The following is a 27984-nucleotide window of genomic DNA, read 5'->3' on the forward strand; positions in this document are numbered from 1 at the left end:
AAAACGTGTATGAACAGGGAGGCCCTGGATCCACCGGCAGGGACGAGAAAGCCGGCAGGGAGCAGAAGGGCTGAGCAGGAGGCTGGGAGAGGGAGCAGCCTGCAGGCTCCCACAGCCCCAAGCTGGGGCCACCCTCTGCACTGGGCGCAGCAGTAATATGGGCGTGGAAGACAGGCGCTGACAGAGGCCAAAGGTCCACCCACCCACACCCTGGTCACGGATGACCATGGCACTTCCTATAAGGCGACCAACAGTTTATAAATCCCTTCAGACAGTTTATCTCCACCTCAAATCCACGAGGCAGAGGTCATCATCTCCATTTTACAGACAAAGAAACGGAGATAGAGGAGAAAAACTAGAATCCGTTCCAAATACATCTCCCTCGGGAAAGTCTTAGAGTCTCGGCTGAGAAAGGTCCCGGGACTAGAAGGGCGGAATTTATGGCAAACCAGAAAGGCTCTGAGCCCCAGGCCTCTTCCCAAGCTGCCCCTGGGTGTCAAGCAGCTGCCTGTGCACCCTTCCAATCCCCGCACCCTACTGCAGAACTCCAGCCACTGCACACACGTGGACACTGCTTGGCTTGGAGGACACCTGTTGCTGCAAGAGGGGAAATTCACCTGCGCTCAAAGAGGCCTTGTATTCTTTTCTGTTCAGAACTTCCCGCTACTAGGCAAGGATTTCCAAGGCTGGGATGAGGCGCCCACCGCCAGCCCAGCAGTGACAGACGCCAATTTTGGCAACTACACCCACTAGAAACTTTCCTGCGACCGGACCGGCAGCAGGTTCTGAGCTGAACAGAAAGACGCTCCACGACTGGACCGGCCCACAACCGCCCAAAGCCCTACTTCGGGTGAGTGCGGGATCCCCTGGTCCAGGATCCATGACAGCTGGAGGAGGAGTCTGGAGTGGCGGCCGCACGAGTGGGACCGCCAGGGACCACCTCCTCTCGCCGCAGCCTGGGTAAGGGGCTGCAGCCAGGGAGACCCGCGCTGCCCGGCCCGTGTAGTCCTTACCGTGCAGACCGTTGGGGATGCTGCGGTGGTGCGGCGGCGCCGACAGGTCGTCCAGGGACCGACGTGTTGCTCCTGCCTTGCCTTCGGGGGCCTTGTGCGGCCCAGGGGGCAGCAGCGGGGGTGGGACATGGTGGTGGTGGTCCGGGCTGCCGCCGCTGCCCGCGCTGGACGTACTGCTGCCGTCGCCCACGTCGCGGGCCCCCGCGCCGGGCGCGCCACCCGCCAGCGGCCCGCTCAGGCTGGCCTGGCTGTCGATGGAGCTGCGGGAGCCGGCGCCGCCCCCGCCGCCGCCGCCGCCGCCGCCGCCTGAGCCCCCCGTCGCCGCCAGTGCCGCGCGCTCCTCGTCCAGCAGCAGCACCAGCTCCTTGAGCTCCAGGTTCTCGCGCAGCAGGGCCTCCTGGCGCGCCTCGAGCTCGCGCAGTTTCTGCTGCGAGCGGGCCACCTCGTGCCACACGGCGCCGGCCGCGTGGCGCCCGAAGCGCTGCCACTCGCGCGCCAGCTTGCGCCCCTTCTGCCGGTCGTCGTCGAGGAAGCAGCAGAGCTCGCGCAGCTCCTGGTTGTCGTCCTGCAGTCGCTGGTTCACGTCCTTGAGGCCGCGGATCTCCAGCAGGTGCTGCTGCAGCCGCCGGTTCACGTCGCGCATCAGGCCGCCGTGCTCCAGCATGAGGCCCACCTTCTCGCCCTCCGCGCGCCGCAGCCGCCGCGCCAGCTCCTCCTTGCTCCAGCGGAGCAGCTCCTCGTCCGGCACCTGGCTCAGCTCCTCCGACGCCGCCGCCGCCGTCGCTGCGGGCTTCGCCATGGCGGGGCCGTCACCGCGGCATCGCCCTCGCCCGGCCGGCGCTTCCCCGCGCCGGGGCTCCGCTGGGCCGGTCCGCGCGCGGGCGGGGGGCGGCCGGGGGCGCGTGCGGCCCGCCCTGCAGCCTTGCGCGCCCTCTCGCCGCGCCCGCCGGGGCTGCCCGGGAGCCCGCGCGCCTCGGGGCTGACGAGCGGAGGCGGCTGCTGCGTCGGCGGCCGCGGAGCCGGGCGCTCTCAGGGCTCTGGCGAGGCAGGCGGAGGCCCGCCCCCGGCCCAGCTCCGGGAGCCCCCGCCGCCCCGCCCACCCCGGGCGGAGAGTGGGCGGGGCTCCGAGGCCCGGCCCCGCCCCCGAGGGCGACGGGGGAGCAGAGGCGCGGCCCCCGCCGTCCCCCTGCGCGGTGCGCCCGCCCGGCCGGTGCCCTCTCAGAGGCGCGTTCCGGCCGCGGTCCCGCCCTCCCGGCCGTGCGATTGGGCCGCTCCGGGGGTGTGCGGGAGGGGCGGGGCACGCGTGGGGGGAGCCGCGGGGGTGGTACGGTCCATCCGCGGGGTTTCCGACCCCCGCCCGCAGCCGGCTCCCGGCGGTTCAAGTTTCTGCGCCCAGAGGACGCGGCCTTGGCCAATCCCAGGGCTACAGGGCGCTTTTAAAATGCAGGTACGACTGCGGGGAGGGGGACGGTGGGAAAGGTAGGGCCGGGCTTCCCTTAAAGGCGACGCGCAGAAATAGCAGTCGAGCCCCCTCCCCGGCCCGCGTCCCCCGCCCTCCTCCCTCTCCCCAGATAAACAAATACCCACGATCTGGGCGACGGCGCCCCTTCTCCCTCCCGGGGGCACCAGAGTTCAGGGCAGTCGGAGACTCAGCGAACAATAGGACTGTGACATGGGGGTCGCTCTTCCCCACGGCAGGGCGGCTCTTTGTCCCCTTCCCTGCCCCCAGGCTCCTCCGCCCCCGTCCCCACCCGGGTCTCCTGCCGGAGCGCGCAGCAGGGCTGCGTCTCCACTCCTAGCCCGGGGCTGAGCTAAGCGCTGGCGTCCGCGCCCCGGCAGGGCCAGGGCCTTGCCAGCCGCGTCCCGCAGCGTGGTCGGTACTCTCTGCCCCGATGGGGCGAGAGCGCCGGGAACCTGCCCCCAGCCCGGAGTGGCGCTCGGAGCCACGCTCCCCCTCCGCCCACTCGACCGCTAAGTCCCTGGGATTCGGGAGATAATCTGCAATTCGCGGGGTGGAAACCACTGGGAAGGTGGGAAGGTCTCCCACAGGGTCCTGAACGCCGGGGTCCGGGGGCGCCGAGCCGGCCACAGAACTGCCCACCGGCGGCCCTCGCGGGACCCCCGTCCTTCCCACTGCCTGTAAGTCTGTCTCGTTATCCTCCGGTCTCCAAAGCGCATTTACGGCGCGTCTACCGCCGGCAGGCGGGGTGGAGGGGTGTCCCTCCCCCGGAACCTGCAACGAGATCAAACCCGCGCACGCGACAGTGAGCGGCCCACTGCCAGGAGCGCGCGCCCGCGCAGCAGCTGATGCCCCGTTTACAGTTGCTACGCCATTCATTCAGCTGTGTACTCAGCGCCTACTCGCCGCGGGGCCTGCTCCAGCCCCGGGGAATTCTGCAGGGCACCGGACTGCCCTCTGCGAGGGACTTGGCGTCCTGGGAGCAGGATGGGGAGAAGACACACGAGCTAGATCACAATAAAACTTGTCTTAAGTGCTATGCGGGGCATTAAGTCGAGCTGCTGTCATAGAAAGCATAATCAGTTACTTTAGATCTAGCGGTCAGGGAGGTCGGGAGGCACATCTAAGCTGAAGTCTGATTGACAAGGTACAAAGATAAGGGGAAGGGCATTCCAGGCAGCTGGAACAGCCAGTGCCAAGGCCCTAGGGCTGGCCTGTTAGGGGCCTGTTCCAAGGCCAGTGGGGCTGGGGGTTGGCCAGGGAAGAGGCGTGAGAGCTGAGGTCAGAGGTCAGAGATTAGAGGGGCCAGATCATGTATGATTCCAAGGCAGCTGGGGAGGCAGTGGGGGTTTTAGCAGGGAAGCAACATGACCTCGTTTACCTTTTTAAGAGGCTCACCCTGACCCACATGTGGAGAAGAGATGGAGGGGAGTACACAGAGCGGTCCAGATTCAATATCTCGTCTCCCACCCGTTCACCAGTCTCTCCAGACAGATGGTCAGGAGAGGGTGGTGGGGAGAGGATGGGCTGAGCACAGCTTCCAAGGTTAAACACAGGGATGCTGAGGGTCTCCCAGGATCTGCCCAAGTGAGCCAGCTCCTGGGGGGAGGGGATATCCTTCCCTCCGAGGCACTGCTCTGCTGGCCCAGCACAGCTCAGTTTGAGTTTAGAGAGGGAGGGGCTTTCAGCTTCTGCCTGGGGGAGCTGCAGGTCTGTCTTAACCCCCAGGAAGCCAGATTAACTTCAAGGAGCTCCTTGCAGGCTCCCTGCAGAATGAAGCCCGTGCAGAGTTGCTCCTGGGAGATTGAAGTGTAAACGTTGGATACACCATAGGAAAAACCCACCAGCTCACCAGGGAAGTTGCTGAGATAGCACTGTGCTTTGTGAGAACCCCCTCCCCATTCGTGCGCGGCTCCAGGTGGTTCCTCGGGCCTGTTATCTCTGCCCCCTGATCCTCCAGAGCTAGCAGCTTCCGCTGAACTTCCAAGAAAAAAGAGAAGCCTCTATCTAGATGGGGTTTATTTGCGTCTTCTACAGGCTGTGTGGACCAAGGACCAAGAGTTCCTCTGTGGAGTCTTGATAGCTTTGCTCACGTCCTCCGGGTAGAACACAGACAAAGTGCTAGCGGTGGTGGTACTGGGTGGCTTGAGGGAAGATCTCTCTGCTCCCCACGTAAGGGCTGGGAATGCTTGGGCAAAACAGGATAGGACCAGAGGAGGTGAGAGGGCCCAGGGCTGAAACAGGGTCCTGAAGGAAAAGGGACTTCCAGGGCACAGCCACCTCCCGGAGGGCCCATATAATAGGGTCCAGGAGTAGGTGCCATGCCCCCGGAGTACTCACAGCCCAACAGAACCAGGATCCCAAAATGTCACGTGAACGTGACTTTGCTTTTTTTTTTTTTTTTTGTCTGAGACAGGGTCTCACTCTGTCTCCCAAGCTGGAGTGCACTGGCACTATCTTGGCTCAGTGCAACCTCAACCTCCAGGCTCAAGAGATCCTCCCACCTCAGCCTCCTAAGTAGCTGGGACCATAGGCACTACCATGCCTGGTTATTTTCTTTTTTCTTCTTCTTTTTTTTTTTTTTCCATAGAGACAGGGTCTCACTCTGTTTGCCAGGCTGGTCTCAAACTCCTGCGCTCAAGCAATCCAATCCTTCTGCCTCAATAACTTTGCTTCTTAAGCCCCTTGGTCATGACAATTCTGCTTTGTTACAAAAACAGTAAAACTGGCCGGGCGCGGTGGTTCACTCCTGTAATCCCAGCACTTTGGGAGGCTGAAGCGGGCAGATCACGAGGTCAGGAGATCAAGACCATCCTGGCTAACACGGTGAAACCCCGTCTCTACTAAAAATACAAAAAAATTAGCCGGGTGTGGTGGCAGGAACCTGTAGTCCCAGCTACTCGGGAGGCTGAGGCAGGAGAATGGCGTGAACCCGGGAGGCAGAGCTTGCAGGGAGCCGAGATCGCGCTACTGTGCTCCAGCCTCGCCACAGAGCGAAACTCCATCTCAAAAAAAAAAAAAAAAAAAAAAAGAAAAGAAAACAGTAAAACCAAATCATGGTGCACTAACACAATCACACTCTAGGTGCCCAAGAAAAGTAGTTGTGAGTCTTTTAAAGGTGCCCCACCAAACATTCTACCCCCGTTTTTTAAAAGACTCTCTCAGGATATGTGTGTTCATTTGTGAGAGCCAGCAGGGGCTGAGAACCGGTACACTAACACGTGATAGACGCTAACACGTGGTCGACAAAATACTCCAAAACCTAGGGCCTGTGGGGGGAGTGCTGGTACAAGCTGGTGACAAGCAGAGTGTACCCCTCACTTTCAGGGGGAATGGGCTTTCTTACTCTTTTCCATGGTTGGGGCTCTGAGCTCCAACCCCAGAGGCGGTACCATTTGGTGTTTGCTGAGTGAATGTCAAACCTCTCAGTGCATGACAGACTGAGTCTGAGGCCTTCATTTTGAAGGGGGGGATAAACAGAGCCCCAGAAGGGAGATGCCTTTCCCAAGGTCACTTTCATTTTTTAGCTCAGTCAACATAGAGGAAATCTATGAGTATATATGCATTTATGCACAAACACATTTAAATGGGCATGTATATACACATTGCAATGCATTGTGGTAAGTACCGCCAACGAGAATGGGCAGAACACATCATTATAGGAGCGTGCTCAGGCACTGGGAATGGCTTCCTAGAGGAGTTGAATCTTGAAGGAGTTTGTCGTCTTGTGGAGTGGGGAGGAGGCTCCAGGTGGAGGAAGCAGCACAAGCAAAGGCCCAAAGGTGAGCAGGCGAGGGGTGTGGAGAGACACTATTACACCTTGCAGCTGGGGTGTACAGGAGGGAACAGCAGGGTGGGGAAAGTCAGGAAGAGGTTGAGCGATGGAGCTGGGCAGAGGAGGGTTTTGTAAGCCTCAGAAGGAAGCTGGGCCCTTTCCCTGGGGCCTCTGATATCTAATAATAGCAATGACAACGATAATAACCAACAGCACCTGCCACTGATCCTGGACTCGGTATATGCCAATGATTCTAACCTGCCATCTTTTGAGGGTTATAATAAACCTATGAGAAGGTGTCATTAGCCCTTCAAGGATTGAACATGGGTTCTTGTTGGCTTGGTTGTTTGCCTCCAAGAAGCTCAGATCATTGGGCGTGAACTTACAGGCAGTGTTCAGAGGCTTGTGGACACCCAAGGACTCTGGTATGGCCAACAGAGTGTGTGGTGGCAGCTGAATCTTTTTCAGGACAGTGAGGCAATGGTGGCTGACCAGGTCTGGGCCAGACTATGAGGTATCATCCTGAAAGGCTGCCAGCAGCAAGTCAGGGTCCACTGAAAAGTGGCTAAGTGTCACTAATATGGACAATGTTGACTGGGCACTTTCTAGGTACCCAGCACTGTGCTAGAGTTAGATTGTCTCACTGACTCCTCACTGATGTGGTAAGAACCCTCTGTTCCCATTTTATAGAGTAAGAAACTGAGGCTCACACAGGTTAAGTCACTTGCCCAGGGTCACGTGACTAGCAAGTGGCTGAATCAGGATTCGAACCCAGGACCATCTGAGCTCTGGAGTGTATCTGACCCCACAGACTACTGTCTCCCACACCTCAGTTTCCCTTCTCAAGGAGGAGGAATGGGGGGGATGCTCTGCGGTGTCTCTTCCGCTGTGACTCTGGTTCTGTGATGCTGGGTGTCGGCAAGGTGCCTGGACCCATGTTCACCACCCACTTCCTCCTGCTTCAGACTTTTCCACATTGTGACCAAGGCTCTGTGACTCTGATGCCTCTGAATGGCAACTGTGGTCAGAGCTCTCCAGCTATTTCTACTGATAGATCACTACATGTCATTGTCATTAGCTCAGTCTCCCAGCAACTCCATCACTGTCTGGCTGGGTGACCCTAGACTAGTCCCTTGTCCTCTCAGAGCCCCAGTATTCTCATCCAAGCCCTCCCTGACAGAGCTAGTGTCAAGCACTTGGCAGAGCTGTTGCAAAGCTCTGGGGAGGGGAGCCATGCTTCCTTTCCCATCCTCTGCACCAGGACTGTCTTCCCATTTTCCAGAGGCAAACACTGAGGTCCAGTGAAACAAGGATTGTCCAGGAAACCCCATGCTTGTCCCTGGCAGACTGTGCTACAAAGGATTCTGGGTATGGCCCTGGACTGCCAACTTCTTCCTTTTGGGGTGGGTCCAGCCCAGAATATGAAGATCCTCAAGAACACAGAGTTCAGAGGTCATGTGTCTCAACTCCCACATTTATAGGTGGGAAAACTGCATGAAGCTGGGACTACCAGTTTCCCTACATGCTGGACCCCCAGGGGCAGCAGTGAGAGGTCTAGGGCAGGATGGGCTCCTTCATCCCCACTGTTAACCAGTGTGCCAGGCAACTTTCTGGAGCTCAGGAAGTCCACACTGCACAGGACGGCTGAGGACGGCTGCCTAGAACCGCTGATATCACAGGGCAAGGGTGAAACTGAAGCCCTAAGGGCCTCATGTGTTGGCAAAAAGCCTCAAGTATCATCTGATGGCAGTGGGGAGCCACAGAAAGGCTTAGAGCAGAGGAGAGATCTGGCCAGACTTGCATGTGATTAGAAAGCACTCAACAGGAGGTTTGAGGGGAGATCCACTGAGACTAGCAGACAGTTAGAGAGGGCTTTAAGGCCAGGCAGGCCAGAGCCAGAGCCAAGTGGGAATGGAAGTAAAGAGATCGATGGGGACTCTCAGCATCTGAACCCCTCCCTTTCCATGACTTCCCAACCAGAGCCATGGAAATTCTCCCCCTGCCCCTTTAGCTGCTGACATCTCCTCACACCATCGCCTGATGGAGCAAGACAAGAGGGAGGCTCAACATACTGGGGCTGGGGATAGCAGAGCTGGCTATCGCCTCAATGCACTTAACATTATTCTTATGATGAACTGGTTCATATTAACAGAGAACACTGAGAAGCATATGCCTGGGAGCCCACCACCCAGACTAAATTATCACTACTTCTGCTTCTGATGCTCCTGCAGCCCCTCCTGGTCACAGGTCCCAGCCTTCCCCGACCCAAGGGTATCTAGGAATCTCAGTGTTGTGTTGGTTATTCCTGTGCTTTCAGCTTACCATATTTCTCCCTTATAAGATCGTATTTAGACCAGGCACTGTGGCTCACACCTGTAATCCCAGCACTTTGGGAAGCCAAGGCAGGCGGATCACTCGAGGTCAGGAGTTCGAGACCAGCCTGGCCAACGTGGCAAAGCCCCCATCTCCACCGAAAATACAAAAATTAGCCAGGTGTGGTGGCAGGTGACTGTAATCCCAGCTATTCAGGAGGCTGAGGCAGGAGAAGCGCTTGAACCCAGGAGGCAGAGGTTGCAGTGAGCAGAGATGACACCACTGTACTCCAGCCTGGACAACAGAGCAAGACTCCATCACACACACACACACAGAAAGAGACAGTGTTTGATTTTGCATGCTTTTGAACTCTGTCTTCATGGTATAGTACTTCATGTGTTCATTTGCAGTGTGCTTCTGTGCTCATTATGTTGGCACATGTAGCTATAGTTCATTCATTTTCATAGCCATATAGCGAGGTTGCTCAACCTCAGCATGTTTGTGAGGGTCTATTCTGTGCATTGTAGGACATTCACCAGCAGCCCTGGCCTCCACCCATTTGATGGAAGTAATACCCCTGTCCCCAGTTTTAAAAACTAAAAATATTTTTATACATTGCCGAATTGCCCTTGGCTAAAAACCACTGCTATCTTAGATCCACTGCATGCATATATTACCTTTACTTTTCTCCTGTTGAAGGACATTTGTTTCTAGTTTTGTTTGTTTGTACGTTTGAGACTCTGTCACCCAGGCCAGAGTGCAATGGTTCAATCATGACTGACTGCAGCCTCAACCTCCTAGACTCACTCAAGTGATCCTCCTGCCTCAGCCTCCTGAGTAGCTTGTACTACAGGCTCTTACCATCTGAAATTTTTTTTTTTTTTTTTTGAGATAGAGTCTCACTCTGTCACCCAGGCTAGAGTGCAATGGCACTATCTCGGCTCACTGCAACCTCCGCCTCCAGGGTTCAAGTGATTCCCCTGCCTCAGCCTTCTGAGTAGCTGAGATTATACGCGTCCACCACAACACCCAGCTAATTTTTAGTAAAGACAGGGTTTCACCATGTTGGTCAGGTTGGTCTCGAACTCCTGACCTCAGGTGATCCACCCACCTCGGCCTCCCAAAGTCCTGGGATTACAAATGTGAGCCACGATGGCTGGCCTTTTTTAAAGAAAGATTGGTTCTATGTTGCCCAGGCTGATCTTGAACTTCTGGCCTCAAGTGATCCTCCTGCCTCAGCCTCCCAAAATGTTGGGATTTCAGGTGGGAGCCACCATGCACAGCCTAGTTTTTGGGGGTTTTTTTGTTTTGTTTTTTTGGTTTTTTTTTTTTTTTTGCTCCTACAAGCAATGCCCTGTGGACCCTCTTATACGTGTCCCAACACACATGAGTATGAACTTTGCTCACATCTATACCAAGACAGAGAATGGCCGGGTCACACAGTACACACAGGTTGGCTAGACAGTGCCAAAGTGCTTTCCAAAGAGCTGGGGCTAATTCACACTCCTGCCAGAAGGATATGGGGTGTGCTTTGCCCATCCTTGGTGATGTCTGGGGTTGTCACTCTGGTGGAAAGTCATGCTTGTACTTTCCCTAACCTGCTTTGTCTTTCTTGAGGCTCTGTATTAATTCATTCTCACCTGCTATGAAGAAATACCCAACACTGGGTAATTTACAAAGGAAAGAAGCTTGATTGACTCACAGTTCCGCATGGCTGGGGAAGCCTCAGGAAACTTACCAATCACGGTGGCAGGAGAGAGAATGAGAGCCGAGCGATGGGGAGAGCCCCTTATAAAACCATCAGATCTCGTGAGAACTCACTGACTATGAGGGAAACCGCCCCTATGATTCAACTATCTCCACCTGGTCCCACCCCTGACACGTGAGGATTATTACAGTTCAAGGTGAGATGTGGGTGGGGACACAGAGCCAAGCCTTATCAGGCTCTCAGAGCACAAGAGAGGCCCAGGCCAAATTTCATACTGGAGGTGCCCCATGTATTAGGAAGGCAACCCAGAAGAAGAAGAGGAAACAGCACAGCAGGTTTACTCACTTGGGATTTAATTGAAGTGTCTGTATTAATCAAATTGATGCTTTCACAGGTACACAAATACAATGTAACACGATTTATGCTACTTATAAGATAATTACAGGGTTTACATCAAGTGACAAATTCCAGGCCCCAGACACATGGTCTTTCTTGGAGTCCAGCTGTGCACTTCTGTAACTGTTGCACCACTTTGCTGGGAGTGGTGAGGCCCAGGCCCACCCATGATATGGGGGTGTTTCTGCCTCCTCCCCAGCTGTGCCCTCCTGGAGGATTAAGCCTTATTTTTCTCTGGGACCCTCAGTGCCTGGCCCCGGGGGTGCCCTAGGGGAGTCTGCAGCTGCACCCTCTGGGTCAGGTACCTCCAGCCCCCACAGCCTCTGGATGGCACACGTGCCAGGCCTTGGGTGCTGCCCTCGGCCTGAGGTCTACAACCCCACAAAGCCGCCCCACCTGGCCCTGCCCTGGCCTGCCCGCTGCAGAGATCTGAGACCAATCTCCTCCGGTGCCTGAATATTTCATGCAGTGAGGGTGGAATGAAAGTCGCAAAGTCCTTAATTGTTAATGTGGGTTCTGCTGGCTGCAGGCCCAGCCCTCCCAGCCCCTCCTGTTTGATACAACAACAGCAGTAACAGTAATTCCTCCTGCACCCCAGGCCTTGTCGTGACCTGCCCCGGGTGAGGCTGGACTGAAATGAAGTTATCTGAGGAGCCCCAGCTGGCCAGAGAGAAGTGGCGACACAAGTAACCATAACAACCAGACCAGGAGGCCCACTGTTCCCCAATGACAAACTTCTTTTTGTTTTTTATTTATTTATTTTGCTTTTTTAAAATAAGCCTTATAATTTTATTTTTGAAACTCCATGCATGTGTTTTTTTTTTAATTAATTTTTTTTAGACAGAGTCTCACTCTGTCGCCCAGGCTGGAGTGCAGTGGTGCCATCTCGGCACACCACAGCCTCGACCTCCTGGGTTCAAGCAATTCTCCCACCTCGACCTCCTGAATATCTGGGACTACAGCTGCATACCCACACGCCGCTAGTTTTTATATTGTTTGTAGAGGCTGGTCTGGAACTCCCGGGCTCGAGCGATCTGCCACTCAGCCTCCCCAAGTGCTGGAATTATAGGTGTGAGCCACGTCACCAGGCCTGAATGTGTTTTTAAATTTAAAGTTCCGGGCCGGGCACAGTGGCTCACTCCTGTAATGCCAGCACTTTGGGAGGCTGAGGTGAGCAGATCACTTGAGGTCAGGAGTTCGAGATCAGCCTGGCTAACATGGTGAAATCCCATCTCGACTAAAAGTACAAAAAAAATTAGCCGGGCGCAGTGGTGCACGCCTGTAATCCCAGCTACTCAGGAGACTGAGGCAGGAGAATCACTTGAATCCAAGAAGGGGAGGTTGCAGTGAGCTGAGATCATGCCATTGCACTACAGCCTGGGCGACAGAGTGAGATTCCGTCTCAAAAATAAATAAATAAAATAAAAATAAACTTAAAATTCCTAGCATAGAGCCTGGGAACTCAGTAAATGTTTGTTGAATGACTGAATGATAAAGGAGGAAGCTGAGTTAAGTAGAAAAACCCTGGATGTAGAGTCTGTGTCTCTGGCCTGACCCTTACCAGCAAGGTGGCCCTGGGCAAAGCTGCACCTCCTCTCTGAGCCTCTGGATCAGGACCTAAAAACAGGACCATTTCATCCTCCTTGCAGGATGAGGAGATAGTCAAGTGACAAGAAAAGGAGGTGTGAACCCCAGGCCACACGGTGGGGTGGGAGGGGATGCTCTCCTCGGGAAAGGGTTGAGTCCTGTGGGTGCCCCGGAGCCCATAGTCTTCTGAGTGTTTGAAAACCGCACTGAAGAGCCAAGCCTTCTCTCAAGAGTAGCTCGCCCAGCTCAGTCCCAACACCAGGACACAGAACTCTGCAATGAGGATCTCAGCACCCTGAACTCACAGAGCCCCTGTGAGCAAACCAGAGCCCAAGAGGCAGCTAGCCGGTCAGGCTCTCGGAGCAAGGGCAGCAGGTCAGCCCTAGGACTCAGCCCCAACCACCCTTAGAATCACCGGAAAGCATGTGAAATGCAGATGCTCAGGTCCCGCCCCAGACCAAGTCCATCAGAATCTTGGGAGACAGTGATTTAGCAGCCCAAGCTGCTCTGGGCTACAGGAGGCACTTGTTTGTTGGCATCAGGCTGAGCTAGAAGGAGACACCCCCATTGCTGTGGGGTACCCCCCTCCCCAAGCATCTGACCTTAGAGATCTTTCTCTAAGGTTATCCAGACTCCCCAAACAATCCTCAAATGTGCTACTTCGAATGCATATGCCTAGTGACGCGGGAAGGGACGAGGGTTTCCAGAGGTCAGGATAGCGTTCACTTAATGCCCTGATTTTTTGTCCCGTATCTCATGAGATAAAATGAAAGGAAAGAAAGTAATAAAGATATGAAATTTAAAAAAAAAATCTGAGACTCATGGACACAAGTCTCCCCATAAAAAGGGCCAGCAGAGAAGTGGAAAAAAGACCATATTGGGCACATTATTGTAAAACTTCACAACACCAGGGTTGAGAAAATCCTCAAACCATGTTCGGTAGAGTGCAGAGAAAAGGAATCAGAATAATGTTGACATTCTCAACAGCAAGTCCAGAAACTAGAAGGTCGTGAAGTGATGTCTCAACATCCTGAAGGAAAACTATTTCAGTACCGATGCAGTCCAGTGGGAGGGTAGAGTGAGACATTTTCCAATTAAAAAAAGAAAAATTATTTCCCAGACACTCTTTCTCTAAAATTAGGAATTAAACCAAGAAATAAAACATGAAGGCCAGGCACGGTGGCTCACGCCTGTAATCCCAGCACTTTGGGAGGCCAAAGGGGGTGGATTGCTTGAGCCCAGGAGTTCAAGACCAGCCTGGGCAACATGGGGAAACCCTATCTCTAAAGAAAATGTAAAAATATGGGCTTGGTGGTGCATGACTGTGCTGCCAGCCACTCAGGAGGCTGAGGTGAGAGGGTTACTTGACCCAGGAGGCTGAAACTGCAGTGAGCTGCGATTGTGCCACTGCACTCCAGCCTCAGTGGCAGAGTGAGACCCTGTGTCAGAAAGAAAGAAAAGAAAGGAAGGCAGTTAAAAGAAAAGAAGAAAGAAAGAGGGAGAGAGGAAAGGCAGAGAGGAAAGGAAGGAAGAAAGAAAGGAAGAAAGAGAAAAAAAAGAGGCCGGGCGCGGTGGCTCAAGCCTGTAATCCCAGCACTTTGGGAGGCCGAGACGGCTGGATCACGAGGTCAGGAGATCGAGACCATCCTGGCTAACACGGTGAAAACCCGTCTCTATTTAAAAAAATACAAAAAACTAGCCCAGCGAGGTGGCGGGCGCCTGTAGTCCCAGCTACTCGGGAGGCTGAGGCAGGAGAATGGCGTGAACCCAGGAGGCGGAGCTTGCAGTGAGCCGAGATGGCGCCACTGCACTCCAGCCTGGGTGACATAGCGAGACTCCGTCTCCAAAAAAAAAAAAAAGAGAGAAAAAAAAAGAGAGAGAAAGGAAAGAAAAAGAAAGAAAGAAAGAAAAAGAAAGAGAGAGAGAGAGAAAGAAAGGAAGGAAGGAAGGAAGGAAGGAAGGAAGGAAGGAAGGAAGGAAGGAAGGAAGGAAGGAAACGAAACAAGACATGCGATTCAGACAACAGAAAGGGACGCCCAGAGTGAGGGCTTTGCAGACAGAAGCAATCAGCGCAGATTAGAAAAGGAGGCTCCCAAGCTCATGGATTCCCTTGCTGGGGGTGCTTGGCTGTTTGGAGAGGAATATTAGAGCTCTGTCAAAGTTTGGTGAAAAGCCCAGAAAAAAAACAAGCAAGTCAAAACAAGGAGGCAATTATTAATCCCCAGGGAAACCCAGAAGTTGCACAAGGAAGGAAATCCAATCAGGCCATACCATGGCTCGGCTGGCCATAATGTTTATATAGAGTCACGTGCTGCTTCGTCACATTTTGGTCAGGGTCACACACACCATGGTGGTCCCGTCAGATAATATTGTGTTCTTACTGTACCTTTTCTATGTTTAGACACACACATTCTTGCCATTGTGTTACAGTTCCTACAACATTCAGTACAGGCACATGCTGTACAGATTTGTAGCCTAGCGGCAATAGGCTAGACCATCTGGCCTGGGCGTGTAGTGGGCTATCCCATCTAGCATTGTATGCTCCATGACAATGATGACAGCACCTAATGACGCATTTCCCAAATCATATCCTTGTCGTTAAGTGATACGTGACTGTCGCATAGCGTAATATGTAAACAATACTAATTTGACCAGAAATTATGGGGTAGCAATCTTGGGAGGATGGGGGAGGGGATTGGCCTGTGTGGGGAGGGGTTGGGACGTAAGTGGCCTGAAGCCTCCTCCTCCGTAAGAGAAAGGTAAGTGAGAGTGTCACAAGCTGGAGGGTCAGTAAGGAACAGTACAAGTGTGTTGTTTCCAAATCTAGAGAAAAGTTGCAGAATCAAATATAGAGAAAAGTTGCCTCTGGGAACTAGGAATTGGGTAGAGAGAGATAACGCAGGGACTTTTTTTTTTTTTTAAATAAGCTTTATAGTTTTATGTTTGAAACTCTGTGCATGTGTTTTTAAATTTAAAATAATAATAATAATAAGCCTATCATTGGACCTCTCCTTGCAACAATGGAAGCTAGAAGACCGCAGAACGATCAGTTGCCTTTAAAATCTGGGGGAAAAGGATTTCCTGCCTGGATTTTATGCCCACAGGAAGGCTCAACCTTGTAAACCTTGCAAAAATGCAAGGCCTCAAAATAAAATTTAAGTTTAAATAGAATATAACGACTGTGCACCTTCTAGGAAGCTTTGGTTGCACATGCTCCCATAGGAGCTGAGAACAACCAGGGAGTGTGTGATCACCCAGGAAGGAGGATCCTTCCCAGGGGACAGAGAAGTGGCCCCAGAGCAGAAGATGCGGAGCTTAGGGCAAAACAGAGTAGATCACAGACTGTCAGAGCATTTGACAACACCAGCACTCAGTTTAGAGTAGATCAGATGAAAAATTAAGAAGAGACACATAATACCTTGCAAGTTATAAATAAATGCATTCACTCCAGGGCACACACAAACAAAACTGTACAAGAAACCGTCATTGACCACTTCCTGACTTTCATGGAATAATATTTACGCAATCATCATCATAAAACCCTTAACCAGCTATTAACTAAGAAATGCATAAAGCCCTCTAAAGAGGCTGAGGGAGGGGAGGCGGGAGTGGGAGGGTTTCAGAGAGCTGAAGCCTCATCTGTCACCATGAGAAAGCAACAGAAATGTCTAGAATTGAAAAATCAAGAAATAGCAACGTAAACATCTTATGAGAAATGTGGAGACTGCAAAGCCAGAAAGAACAACTAAATGTGGAAACTGGTTGCTCTGGGGAGTGGGGAAAGGGAGGGGAGGTGGGGAACCATCTCATTTCCTTGCAAGCATCTTAGTGTTCCATGATTGTTTTTACCCTAAGTGCGTGCATTATTTTATTTAAATATCAATATAATTTATTTAAATAGTGATAAAACCTAGCTCTGGGCTGTGGCATGTGAAACAAGTAAGGAGGGCGAGGAATATTGCCTGATGGAAGCTCGCAGACCAGACCATCACCAGCAACACCCCAGGCCCGGGCCTGCCTGCTGGAGAAGGAAGCCTGGTCAGCCCCTCAGTTTCCCCAGTCATTTCCAGTTTGCAAAGCTCGCTCTGGGCTGTTTCCTCCTCCCATCCTCCCAACAAGGCTGCAAGGTGGGCGGGGATGACTGTACCCATTTTACCTGCAGAAACTGGAACTATTGGGCATGAGTTTGGGGGTCCATAGAGATTTCTCCCATGGCAGGTGTGCCAGCGAAGGCAGGCGGAGGACCCACCCAACAGCAAGGGACAGGCAGTCCCAGCTGGAATTTCAGAGCAGGGAGGCACCTTGCCTGGTCCAGGGGCTCCCAGCGGGGCAGCTACAAACCCTTCCCTTCACCGTACAACCTGTTCTTAGTCACACATCCCACCCTCAGTGTCTGTCAGAGGGAGCCCTTCACCAAGCAGGTGGGGGTTGCCCTAGAGAGGGGACACTGCCAGCTAACAAAGAGGAAGGGCTGGCACCAACCGGGGCTGCACAAGACTTGGTATCCTGGGAATCTCAGAGCTTTGTCCTGGAAGCCCGTGGGATAGCTGGTCTGGGAAGTGGCCGGGCTGCCTGGCGGACCCGTGGAAGGTCCACCCGGGCCTGAGGAGCACTCGACTGGTTTGATCCTAGAGGACGCTTGGAGATACCGAGCCCCGTTAGGAGGGACTCACCCAAGGAGTGAAACGCCCAGCTCCCTGCTGGGCTCCACATTTAGGGCTTCTCTTTGCCTCATGGTTGCCAGGAGATGCATGAGCTTCAGCTTCCAACTCCCCCTTGTAGCCTGATGTCCCTAAAGCCTACCTCTCCAGCCCTGACCTGTGCATACAGCCACTACCTGAGGTTCACTCTGGCCTCACCCAGCCAGCTGAAAACCTAACAGCACTGGCAAGGCCTCTGCCTGGCTTTTCCTTCTCTCAAAGATTCTCTGGAACTCAGCTCAGCTGTTTCCTTCGGGTGCCTCCTCTCCATGGGGCCCCTCCCAATGCCTAGGCCGGTGTGGGCACAGACACCCCAGGAACACTGCTGGCTCTCAGGGACGCAGGTAGAAAAGGAAAGGGAGGGGTGCACATCTGGTGTGTGGGGCTGGCCAGTGCACCTTGGAGCTCACTCCTCTCTGCAGAGCCCGGAGCAGGGCCCGGCCGGGCAGGAGGAGCATGGAGAAGCCTTGCAAAAACATCATGCCAGGCCTGGGCACAGCTCTGGGCACTGGGATGTTCTCAAAGCAGCCTGTGTGGCCTGGGGACTGGGGAGGCTGAGAGGGAGACAGGAGCTGTGTAATTTGCAATGGGCTGTTCCTCACCAAGCCTCACCATAATCTCACTATCCCTCCCGGCACCCTGGGGACTGGCCCTGGTGCTGGTCCATTTTACAGATGCCACAACTAAGACTTACAGTTGGCTGGGCGCGGTGGCTCACGCCTATAATCCCAGCACCTTGGGAGGCTGAGGTGGGCAGATCACGAGGTCAGGAGTTCGAGACCAGCCTGGCCAACATAGTGAAACCCCGTCTCTACTAAAAATACAAAAATTAGCCGGGTGTGGTGGTGGGCACCTGTAATCCCAGCTACTTGGGAGGCTGAGGCAGGAGAATCGCTTGAACCTGGGAGGCAGAGGTTGCAGTGAGCCGAGATTGCATCATTGCACTCCAGCTGGGGCTACAGTGCAAGACTCCATCTAAAAATATACGTATACACACACACACACACACACACACACACCTATACATATACATATATATATATATATTTTTAGAGTTTAAATAAATGCATCCTTGAAGCTGCAATGTAAGCAGGGGATTCTTACACCTGCGTGATGATAAGACTCAGTGGGATACTTGCTAGGTCCCCTACCTGGAGATGGGAGTCACCACCTCTGAGTTCTGGAACTGGTGTATTTGCCAGTGTCAGGGTAGGGATCAGGCTGGGATGTCAAAGTTCAGGAACGCTTGAGTGCTAAGCCAGGACCTCTGAGCCCCCTGTCCCCCATCCTCCCCATTTGCCCTATTTCACAGCCGGGTGATATTTAGCCCAGCCGTGGTTTATGGCTGTTCCCGCTGCTGGGCGCTGGTTCTATTATACAGAACTCCTATGGGAACGTGTTTGTGCACAGCTTTGCTTTCCTGTTGGATTGTTTCCTTGGGGTAAGTTCCCAGAAGTGGGATTCCTGAGTGGAAGGAGGGATATTTTCCCACCCCTAATCCACATCCTTAACAGAGGCTGGCCCCAGGATGAGGATCCGGCCTTTCTCTGGCTTCAAGGAGGGGCAGCCGGCAATCCCCGCGTGGCACTTCCGGAGGAAAATGACAGACCTTTCCCTTTCCTGTAAGAGCTAATTACCAGCTGGATGATGCGTTCACGGCTGTCAGGGCAATGAGGACCCAGGTGACTCAATGCCGTCTTTCTTGGACCCGCCTGGATTGCTCAGCCAGCCGGTGATGGATTTTTCTCTGTGGAGGTCACAGGAAACAAGAAAAGCGTCCCTCAGCTCCCCAGGGAGTCAAGTCTGTCAGCAGCTTTGGGAGAGGGCAGCAAGGAGGCCTTGAAATCCAGTGGGCAGACAATCCCTCTGCCCTTCCAGACAACAAAGCGCTTCTGGCCCCTCCAACCTGCTGGACAGGAATGGCTGGCTGAGGGTCCGGAACCCCTGCCCTGACCTGGGCCTCTTGCATCCCAGCACCCCCACATCCAGGTCAGAGTCCCTGGCTAGATCCAGCCTCTGAGGGGCAAGAGAAGAGGGGTGTCCAGGCTCCTCCTTAAGGAAGCCCCTTCTTCCCCCAAGGGGGGCCGAGGGCAGGCATCAGCCCTTCCCAGCTGTCACCACTCAGGTGTGGGGGGGGTCAGGAGCAGTGAGGGAAAGGGGGACAGGGGCCGCTGTGGAGGGTCACTTGTGGGCAGTGGCCTACCAGCTTCCCACAGGAAGGAGGGGTCTCGGCTTCCCAGGGCTCTGGCCGGCTGCCTGAGCACAAGGGTCACTCTCCCTCTGCCTGCAGAACATAGGGAGGCCAGGCCTCTGGGCAGGGCCCATCTCCGGAGCTCTCTAGCCTGTTTCCCTCTGGGGACACCCTCTGAAAGAGCAGCAGGAGTCAGACCTGGAGGCTGGCCCCGCCCCTGCCGCCAGCTCACTTCCCCACCAGAGTGCGGATTCTCCGAAGGCAGGACTGGGGTCTGCCCTGTCCCAGGCTCAACGTAGTGAGTTCCCTGTCCCTAGAGGTGAACAAGCTAAGAGAGCATGGCCATCTTGCAGAGGTATAGAGGTAGTGCTTGCTGTGAGTACCCACCCTAGGTCACCACCTGACCACGACTTGCCCTACTCTTTATGTTACGCCCACTTTTCTTTTTTTGAGACAGGGTCTTGTTCTGTTGCTCAGACTGGAGTGCAGTGGTGCAATCTCAGTACACTGTAACCTCAACCTCCCTGGATCAAACCACCTCCCACCTCAGCCTCTCAAGTAGCTGGGACTACAGGCAGGTGCCACCATGCCTAGCTAATTTTTGTATTTTTTTGTACAGATGGAGTCTCACCATGTTGCCCAGGCTGGTCTTGAACTCCTGGGCTCAAGTGATAGTTCCTCGCAGGCACAGAAGGCCGCCCTCTGTCCTCACCACCCACCTCTGCTGTTCAGCTGGCGAAGGCCCTCTCTGATCTTGAGGCAACTGGGATGCCTGTTCCTGGGTGGGACTGGGGGATTTTATGTGGGTTACACCAACCCCAGCTGTTGTGAGTGGGCACTGGAGCCTCACAGGCTCTGCTGAGTTAGCCCCATCCTGGTGCAGGGGAACTGGCTGATTCCTCCCAAGGACTCGCCCAGGTCAGGACACCCATCCAGGACCCACTGACCACAGATGTTTTTAGAGAACTTCCTGTGGGCAGCCCCAGCAAACAGATCTCTCCATCTCAACCTCAGAGGATTCCCTTTTTTTGAGACACAGTCTTGCTCTGTCACCCAGGCTGGAGTACAGTGATGCGATCTTGGCTCACTGCAACCTCTGCCTCCCGGGTTCAAGCAATTCTCCTGCCTCAGCCTCCCAAGTAGCTGGGACCACAGGTGCCTGCCACCACGCCTGGCTAATTTTTTTGTATTTTTAGTAGAGACTGGGTTTCAACGTGTTAACCAGGATAGTCTCTATCTCCTGACCTTGTGATCTGCCCACCTTGGCCTCCCAAAGTGCTAGGATTACAGGCATAAGCCACCGCACCTGGCCAAAGATTCACTTTTTAAACACAATTCAGGAGGCAGGGGGAAAATAGGACCTTGCCATCAACTTGTCAGTTTGCGCAATTGACCTTTCGCACCTGAAAGCAGGCTATTCTTGTTCTCCCTGTTCAATTCCCTTCTGTTGGTTTCAGTCTCTGGTTCCACCTTCTGAGGTTTCTGGAAATGTAACGTTCTCATGGGACATTGCCTTTGGCACACCTGATAAGCTCTAATGGCTCCATCCAGACTCGATTGAAACAGGCAGGGATGAAGGCAGAGATCTGTGGCCCACCCTTAGAGACCCTCTAACTCTAGGTTGCACTGGTTTACAGAGTGTCACCCCTGGGGTGCTCTGTCCAGGGAGTCATGGCCTCTCCTCATTGCCCTGCTCTCCAGCCCACAATTTCCATCCTGCTCAAATGACAGCATGAAGAACTTGCTCCCCGACAACAGTCATCTGTCACATGGCTGTGTGACATGGTGCTGTCTTTGCCACCAATGCCCTATCCTTCTTCCTCACCTGACTGACTCATGCCAGGACACAGCTTTATGAAATTCTTTCCCATGATCCCCCCAAGCTGTCTGGCTCCCACCAAACCCCAGGGTTCCCAGTGTCCCCAGCAACATACTGTGCTGGCCCTGTCTGCCTACCTGCTCGGCCACCCTTTCCACCGAGGGGTCCTGAGATCCCCACAACCCAGCCCAGGGTGCAGCCCCTGCAGAGGCAGCACCGTGCTGTTGAAAGAGCCCAGGCCTGGGATCAGGCTTGGGCACATGGTTGAACCTCTCTGAGCCTCACTTTCCTCATTTGTAAAATGGGATGGTCGCCACATTAAAGAGTGCTAGTGAGAATCACAGGCCAAGAGCATAAAGCACTCAGCATGCTGTGAACTGAATGAATGAGCGCTTCCATCCCTGTCATCAATTTCATAGCCTACCTGGGAGTTAAGACGGAGGCAGTGCAAAGTGCTGTAAACAAGACCCATGTGCTAGGGAACTGCCAGGAAGGGCGGCAATTCTGAATGGGGAGCTGGGAAGGCGTCACTGCAGAGACGCGTGTGCTGAGCCTGAAAGGAGGCTCCCATTCCTGCAGGCGGCAGAGCTGGGGAAGAGCATCCTAGGAAGACAGCCATGCACACACGTGCATGCCAGCACGGGCTTTTATCCTTTTAATGGTGTATGTGATTTAATAGGGGTGTAACGGTGCCCGGGAGCTGCCTTAGCAGTTTTGAATGCCTATTATCCTTTAAGGCTGGCTCTGAGAGAGCCACAATTTCTTGAGGTATGAGTCCACGGAAATCACTCTCCATTAGCATGAGATTATGAAAAGAACTCAGCCCGGGAGAATTTTGGTGAGTTTTGGGAAGTGGTGCAGTTGAGATGACAATAGACACTTTTTTTTTTTTTTTTAGGCAGAGTCTCGCCCCAGGCTGGGGTGCAGTGGTACGATCACAGCTCACTGTAGCCTCAGCCTCCTGGGCTGTGATCCTCCCACTTCAGCCTCCCAAGTAGTTGGGACTACAAGAGTGCACCACCACACCTGGCTGATTTTTTTTGTTTTCTGAAGAGACAGGATATTGCTATGTTGCCCAGGCTGGTCTCTAAATCCTGGTCTCAAGCAGCCCTCCAGCCTCGGCCTCCCAAAGTGCTGGGATTACAAATGTGAACCACCACACCTGGCCCTGAAAGACTCTTGAAGGAAGAGGATGCAGAGGCTCCTGCCTGCAGCAGGCAGCACCGGACTCCCCTCCCGAGGCTGCTGTACCTGTGATTTGAGGAGCTCAGAGATCTTTTCCTAGCAGCCCCGCCAGTGCTGGCCCGACAAACTGCCTACAATTCCATCATCACTCATCCTAAAATGTAATATTTTGTCTAGGAGAGGGAACACTTTGCTTTATTATTGAGGGAAAAGGAAGATGGAAACTTACTTTACTTGAGTACCTACTATATGCCAAGCATGAAATGGGCACCTCTCACATTGCCTTTGAGCCCACAAGGCAGCCAGGCCAGACAGGGGAGCTACTCACCCCTTCAGGTGAGAGAATGGAAACTCAGAAGGGCCTGAGGCTTGCCAAGAGCTTGGCAGACCAGGATGGGAACCAGAGCTGACTCTCCACCCTCGCTTCGGCCACGGCACTCAGCCACTTCTCCTCTTCCCTGGCTGTGGCTCCCTGGAGCACGGGATGAGATAAAGCAGGGTTTGGGGGCACTCGGGCCTGGGTTCAGGGGCAGACCTGCTGCCAATCAGCTCTGTGGCCTGAGCAGTCGCATCTCGGGTGTGTCTTCATCTATGGATGGGCCAGCAGCAGCACTGACCCCACGGGGTTATGATGGGGACAGAAGGAGCTACAAAGTCCGTGACACAGCACCTGGGCCAGGGCTCAGGAAGGGGCAAGACCGTGTTGTCTTCTTACCAACTCCCACTTGGTCAGGCATTTACAGCCCCAGCTCCCAACCCAGGCACAGCCCACCCCTTCTCCGACCTTGACAGCAGCAGGAGTGGGATCCAGCTCCCTGTCCCCCACGTCTCCATCCTGGAGGATCTGAGGCAGAGCAGGCAGCGGCCCAAGCAGTTGGCCTGTGAGTGAGTGTGAGTTTGTTCTTGGGGCCGGGCAGCCTCTGCAGGCTTCTGCCTCCTCCCTGCACCACTCCCGGCAACCGTGATTCTCCACTCCACCCAGGAACCTACTTCAGGGAACCACAGAGGCCAAATTCAGAATCCCTACTTGAACCACTGACCTTTTGCCTTCTCCAAGGCCGGAAGCAAGCCCTTGCCTGCTGCACGCCTCAGTTGCCCCATCTGTAAAGTGGGCAGCCCATCAAATTCACATCTCCCTGGCTGAGAGTCATCTGGAGAAATAATGAGTACGTGACCTAATGAAAATTGCACGGTGCCTGCCAAGCGAAGTGGGTAAGCCATTGGCCCAGCACTGTCATTACAGGAGGTGAAGCAGCGTGTGGGCTGATGACCGGCAAGGGGTGCTGGAAGCTTTCATCATGGGTTCCCTTGGGAGGCCAGGTAGGTCAGCTTTGAAAACACACAGTGCTGCGGGGCCTGCCTTCCTGTGGCTTCCAGGCCAGGTTGTCCAGAATTCTGCCTGTGCAGCCCCGCCCCCTGCAAGCAGGAACCAATGCACCTGAGCAGCCTCCTCCCATCTGCAGAGGAGGAAGCTAAGGTGTAGGGAGGGTCAAGGTACTGGCCTAAGGTCCCACAGCCAAGGGGTGGCTGGGAGGTACAGCCAGGTCTGCCTGGCACAGAGTCTGGTCTCCTGACCACGATGCCAAGCTGGTTATTACCGTCACCACAATAGAACACTAATAATAGTTGTCATAATTATTATTATTGTGGAGGGCTGTTCTCCAGGCAGGCGGGTCTGGGTTGCTGCGTCACTGGGGACAGATGGCTGGCCAGTGCCCACAATGAGGCAGGGTCCTGTCCCAACCAGCACTAGGAAAATGCTGGAGACGGGAGGCTGAGCCCATCCTGCAGCCTGGGTCAGCAGCCTGGGGCCTCACCCCACCCTCCATCCAATGCTGGGTGCAGGCAGCCTCTCCAATGCCCCATCTGCCCTGGAGGGCTCTGGTGATGGATACAGTGGAGATTCGTTGAAATGAACATTAAACATTCAACCAGAGGCACTCACCACTTTTATAAAACAGAGTCCCCCGTGCCAGCCAAGAACCCTGAGTTTCAAAGGCTCCTGCTCTTGCTGGTGAAAGGCTCCTGCATGGACCCTGGGTCCAGGCTGCCAGAGCCCAAAGCCTAGTGCTTGTGCCCACTCCTCGTGTGACCTTGGGCAAGACTCCCCACAAGTTGCTCTGTTTCCCCATCTGCATGACGGTGCAAAATTCAAAGTCGTTGTGAGGATGAAGTGAGCTAGTCCTGTGTCTGGCCCACATCCATGCTCAATGAATGCCTGCATTGCTATCCTGTCAGGTGGGTGCAGCCAGAGAAGTGGTCGGCCTGATGCTGGAGGAGTCACTGAGAGATGACTGTAGACTGACTTTGACTCTATGAGAATGGGTGGCCTCTCATGTAGTCAATGTGTGGCTGCTGTGGCTGTGACATTCCCATGACCCCAGCAGGCATCTACTATGGGCTGGTGAAACCAGAGAGCTTGCTGGCCATGGGGATACAGGTGTGTGTGTGTGTGTGTGTGTGTGTGTGTGTGTGTGTGTCTATGCATGTGCGTTCTTCGGGGCTCTGAGACGGCAGGGAGCTTGCAAAACAGGTTCCCGGCTTCCCTGTTCCCATCAGGATTCCAGCTGGATCTTGTTCTGCTCTGTCTTGCCAGCCCCGACTGTGGGAAAGACGTGGAAACTGCTCCGGACCCATTCCTGGCCTGCAGGACGTGGCCCATCCAGCTACTCCAACCCCCACTCTGGGCTTGGAGGCCAAGGCCACAGCCTGGAGATCAGGTAGTCCAGTGCCTATGTCAGCCCCAAGCTGGCCCTGTGAGCTCCCAACAGGATGGGTGCCCAAACTGCAGTTTGCCTGAAAGGGATGGCTCCGTAGACACAGGCCTGAGAAGGGCTGGGGTAATTTCTTTCTGCTCTCTGAGGCAGTATTCTAGGTCCTGGGGATCTGGGTCATAACCAGGATTCCTCTCTCCCTGATGTCTGCCCTGCATACTCTATGCCTAGGTGACACAACGTAGGATTCAGGGGCTACAGTGCCCAGCTCAGGCCTTCTGAAAGCCGGGCCTGCAGGCTCCTCTGTGCTCCCCTCTCCTGGCTCCCTGAATCTGTTCCTCCTCCCTTGAAGCATCCCAGCCACCCTGCAGAGCCTGATGCAGGGCTTACCCCTGGGGGAATATTGGGGCAGTGAAGGAAGAGAGTGATACATCACTGAATGGCTGAGGATAGGGAACGCACCAGGGACTGTGTGTGACATGGAGTTAGTGCTCACCAGGACACTTGAACCTGAGTCTGTCAGAGCCCAGAACCAGAGCTCTCACTCACAATGTCACACCACCCCTTTCATCCATCCATCTGTCCAGCTATCCATCCATCCATCCATCTATCCATCCACACACCTACCCATCCATCCACCTATCTGCCCTTCTATCTATTCATCTACTCTTCCATCTTCCCATCCATCCATCCACCCACACATCCATCCATTCATCCATCCATCCAACCATCCACTCACCCACCTACCTACCTATGCATCCATCCACCTATCTGTCCCTCTAACCATTCATGTACTCTTCCATCTTCCCATCCATCCATCCACCCACACATCCATCCATTCATCCATCCATCCATCCATCTGTCCACTCACCCACCTACCTACCCATCCATCCATCCACATATCTGTCCCTCTATCCATCCATCTACTCTTCCATCTTCCCATCCATGTATCCACCCATCTGCCCATCCATCCATGTGCATCCATCCATCCATCCATCCATCCATCCATCCATCTGTCCATCCATCTGCCCATCTACCTGCCCATCCATCTGTCCATCTATCCATCCATCCTTGTTTACATTTCTTCATTCACTACCCATCTCCTAAGCCCCTAGTGGACGCCAGGTTCTGTGCCAGGTGCCAGGGTGCCAGAGATGAATGAGTAGAGGTTCTGATACTCAATCAGGCTGGAGAGACAAGTCTGGGCGTTGTTTCAGTGGAGCATGGGATACCAAACGCTCTGGAAGGTCAGCCCAGGAAGCTGGGGCAACTGCGAGAGGCAGAAAAGTGTTGCTGAAGTCCAGGTAAGCTGGGCTTGGTCAGAGAACACACTGAGTTGGGGAGAGCATTGGAACAGGCCTTGAGAGCTAGAAAGGAAGTCACCAGGCAAAAAAGGGGACTGTCCATGGCAGCCCAGACAGAGGCAGGCGCACACGCAAATGCAGGATGGGAAAGGTACATTTGGGGATTACAAATGGACAGAGCAGAGTCAGCACGGTCAGGATGGGCTGGGAGGAGAGGGCAGGAGAGGCCCCCAGGGAGGAAGGGCTGGAATGCCTGGCCAAGGGTCTGCACCTGATTCTTTATTTTTATTTTTATTTTAATGCTGAGATGAGTTAAGGCTTTGGGGGACTGTTGGGAGTCTGCACCTGATTCTTTAGGTAGTGGGAGGGGCGGCTGTTAGGCAGGGAAGATGCATGATCAGTTTGGCAGTCCTAGAGGGGGATGGATTGGAGGTGGCAGGCCATGAGGGACTGCTGTGATGGGCCAGACGACCAGTGCTGGTGGGAGCACCGAGGCCTGGAGAGAGGCAAGACCTGCCAAGGTCCTATTGTGAGTGCTCCCAGGCAGGCAGGAGCTCAGGGCCCCAGGTAGCATGGCAAAGGGCCCAGGTGCTGAGGCCATGGGACTGGATGGGGCAGGTGTGCCGTGGCTTTGTGTGGGGGCAGTCTCTTCCTTTCTGTCCTCTCTGAATGAAAACAACACCAATGGCCGGGGGTGGCAGCTCATACCTGTCATCCCAGCACTTTGGGAGGCCGAGGCGGGTGAATCACCTGAGGTCAGGAGTTGGAGATCAGCCTGGCCAACAGGGTGAAACCCCGTCTCTACTAAATATACAAAAAATTAGCCAGGCCTGGTGGCAGGCGTCTGTAATCCCAGCTACTCGGGAGGCTGAAGCAGGAGAATCGCTTGAATCGAGAGGCAGAGGTTGCAGTGAGTTGAGATCGTGTCATTGCACTCCAGCCTGGGCAACAAGAGTGAAACTCCAACTCAAAAAAAAAGAAGAAAAGAAAAGAAAACAACACCAACAAGGTTTGGTAAACATGTATTTTCTTTCCTTTTCTGGGGAGGTAATTGGGGGTCATAGGTGACCCCAGCTTCTTGTTCCCAAACTCCTGGAGCCCTCCCCGCCTGCATGCTGGAGGTTGCACTGTCCCGCGGGTCCCTTCTAGCTTGCTGTGTGGCCTCAGTTAGGTCTCTTCCCCTCTTGGCCTCAGTTTCTCCCTGGCTTCATAGAGCTAAGCCCGTACCTGCTCTGCCCACTGTGAAGGATGGCAGGAGAATGGAAGACGAGGTAGTGCTTCTGGAAATTCGAGATGCCAATTCCAAGCCTAGGTGCCTCCCTGCCTCCCAGGAGCCTCCCCTGTTGTCCTGGTCATCGCAGCGCTGTGCTGTGGCCACCAGCAAGACCGACGGCACCAAGGGGCCCCCTAGCGGCCCGAGGAGTTGCTGCAGCCACATGGGCCCAGGCACATCCTTCCCAGACACCAGCTGATGTAGGAACTTTCTTGGGGACCCAGACCACGTGCCAGGCACTGCGCTGGGTGCCAGGCCAGGGAAACATCATCTCCTGGCAGCCCTGTGAGGTGGGCCTTTCCCCATCTTATACCTGTGCACACCTCCAGGGGACTGTTCCATATCATCAGGTTGCTGGACAGCCACAGGCTGGACTATGCCACTGAAAATCAGTGAAATAAACAAGAGGCAGAACATAAATAAAAAATAACATGAATATGTATTTATCTTAAAAATAAAGACTGAGTATGCTGGCTCAGGCATGGGCTTTCTCTGGGAGATTACATAAGAGACTGGCATCACTCAGGGTTTTCTGGAAGGCTCCCTT

At 54.2% G+C, this 27984-nt stretch overlaps 1 protein-coding gene and 2 long non-coding RNA genes across 8 annotated transcripts in view; 2 read left to right on the plus strand and 1 right to left on the minus strand.

Moving 5' to 3' along the window:
* The window catches only part of CCDC85C (coiled-coil domain containing 85C), a 98414-nt gene extending 96362 nt beyond the window's left edge, over positions 1-2052 (minus strand). For both annotated transcript variants that reach the window (XM_015144468.3, XM_028851806.2), the window contains exon 1: positions 1014-2052. In XM_015144468.3, coding sequence (XP_014999954.2) covers positions 1014-1812 — 799 coding nt within the window. In that variant the 5' untranslated portion in view covers positions 1813-2052. The remainder of the gene's footprint in view (positions 1-1013) is intronic.
* LOC144330391 (uncharacterized) lies at positions 713-27913 on the plus strand. 5 transcript variants are annotated; one of them, XR_013396523.1, is made up of 4 exons: positions 713-850; positions 21860-23466; positions 24706-27178; positions 27359-27913. It is a non-coding gene; the product is annotated as an uncharacterized LOC144330391 (long non-coding RNA). The 5 variants fall into 5 exon arrangements; XR_013396521.1 differs by having other exon boundaries at positions 21860-23358; XR_013396525.1 differs by having other exon boundaries at positions 21860-23358; positions 27378-27913.
* LOC144330392 (uncharacterized) lies at positions 7117-13746 on the plus strand. The gene is made up of 2 exons (XR_013396526.1): positions 7117-10464; positions 11263-13746. It is a non-coding gene; the product is annotated as an uncharacterized LOC144330392 (long non-coding RNA).
* Positions 27914-27984: the final 71 nt, after the last annotated feature.

This window comes from Macaca mulatta, chromosome 7, assembly GCF_049350105.2.
Source record: "Macaca mulatta isolate MMU2019108-1 chromosome 7, T2T-MMU8v2.0, whole genome shotgun sequence".
NCBI lineage: Eukaryota > Metazoa > Chordata > Mammalia > Primates > Cercopithecidae > Macaca > Macaca mulatta.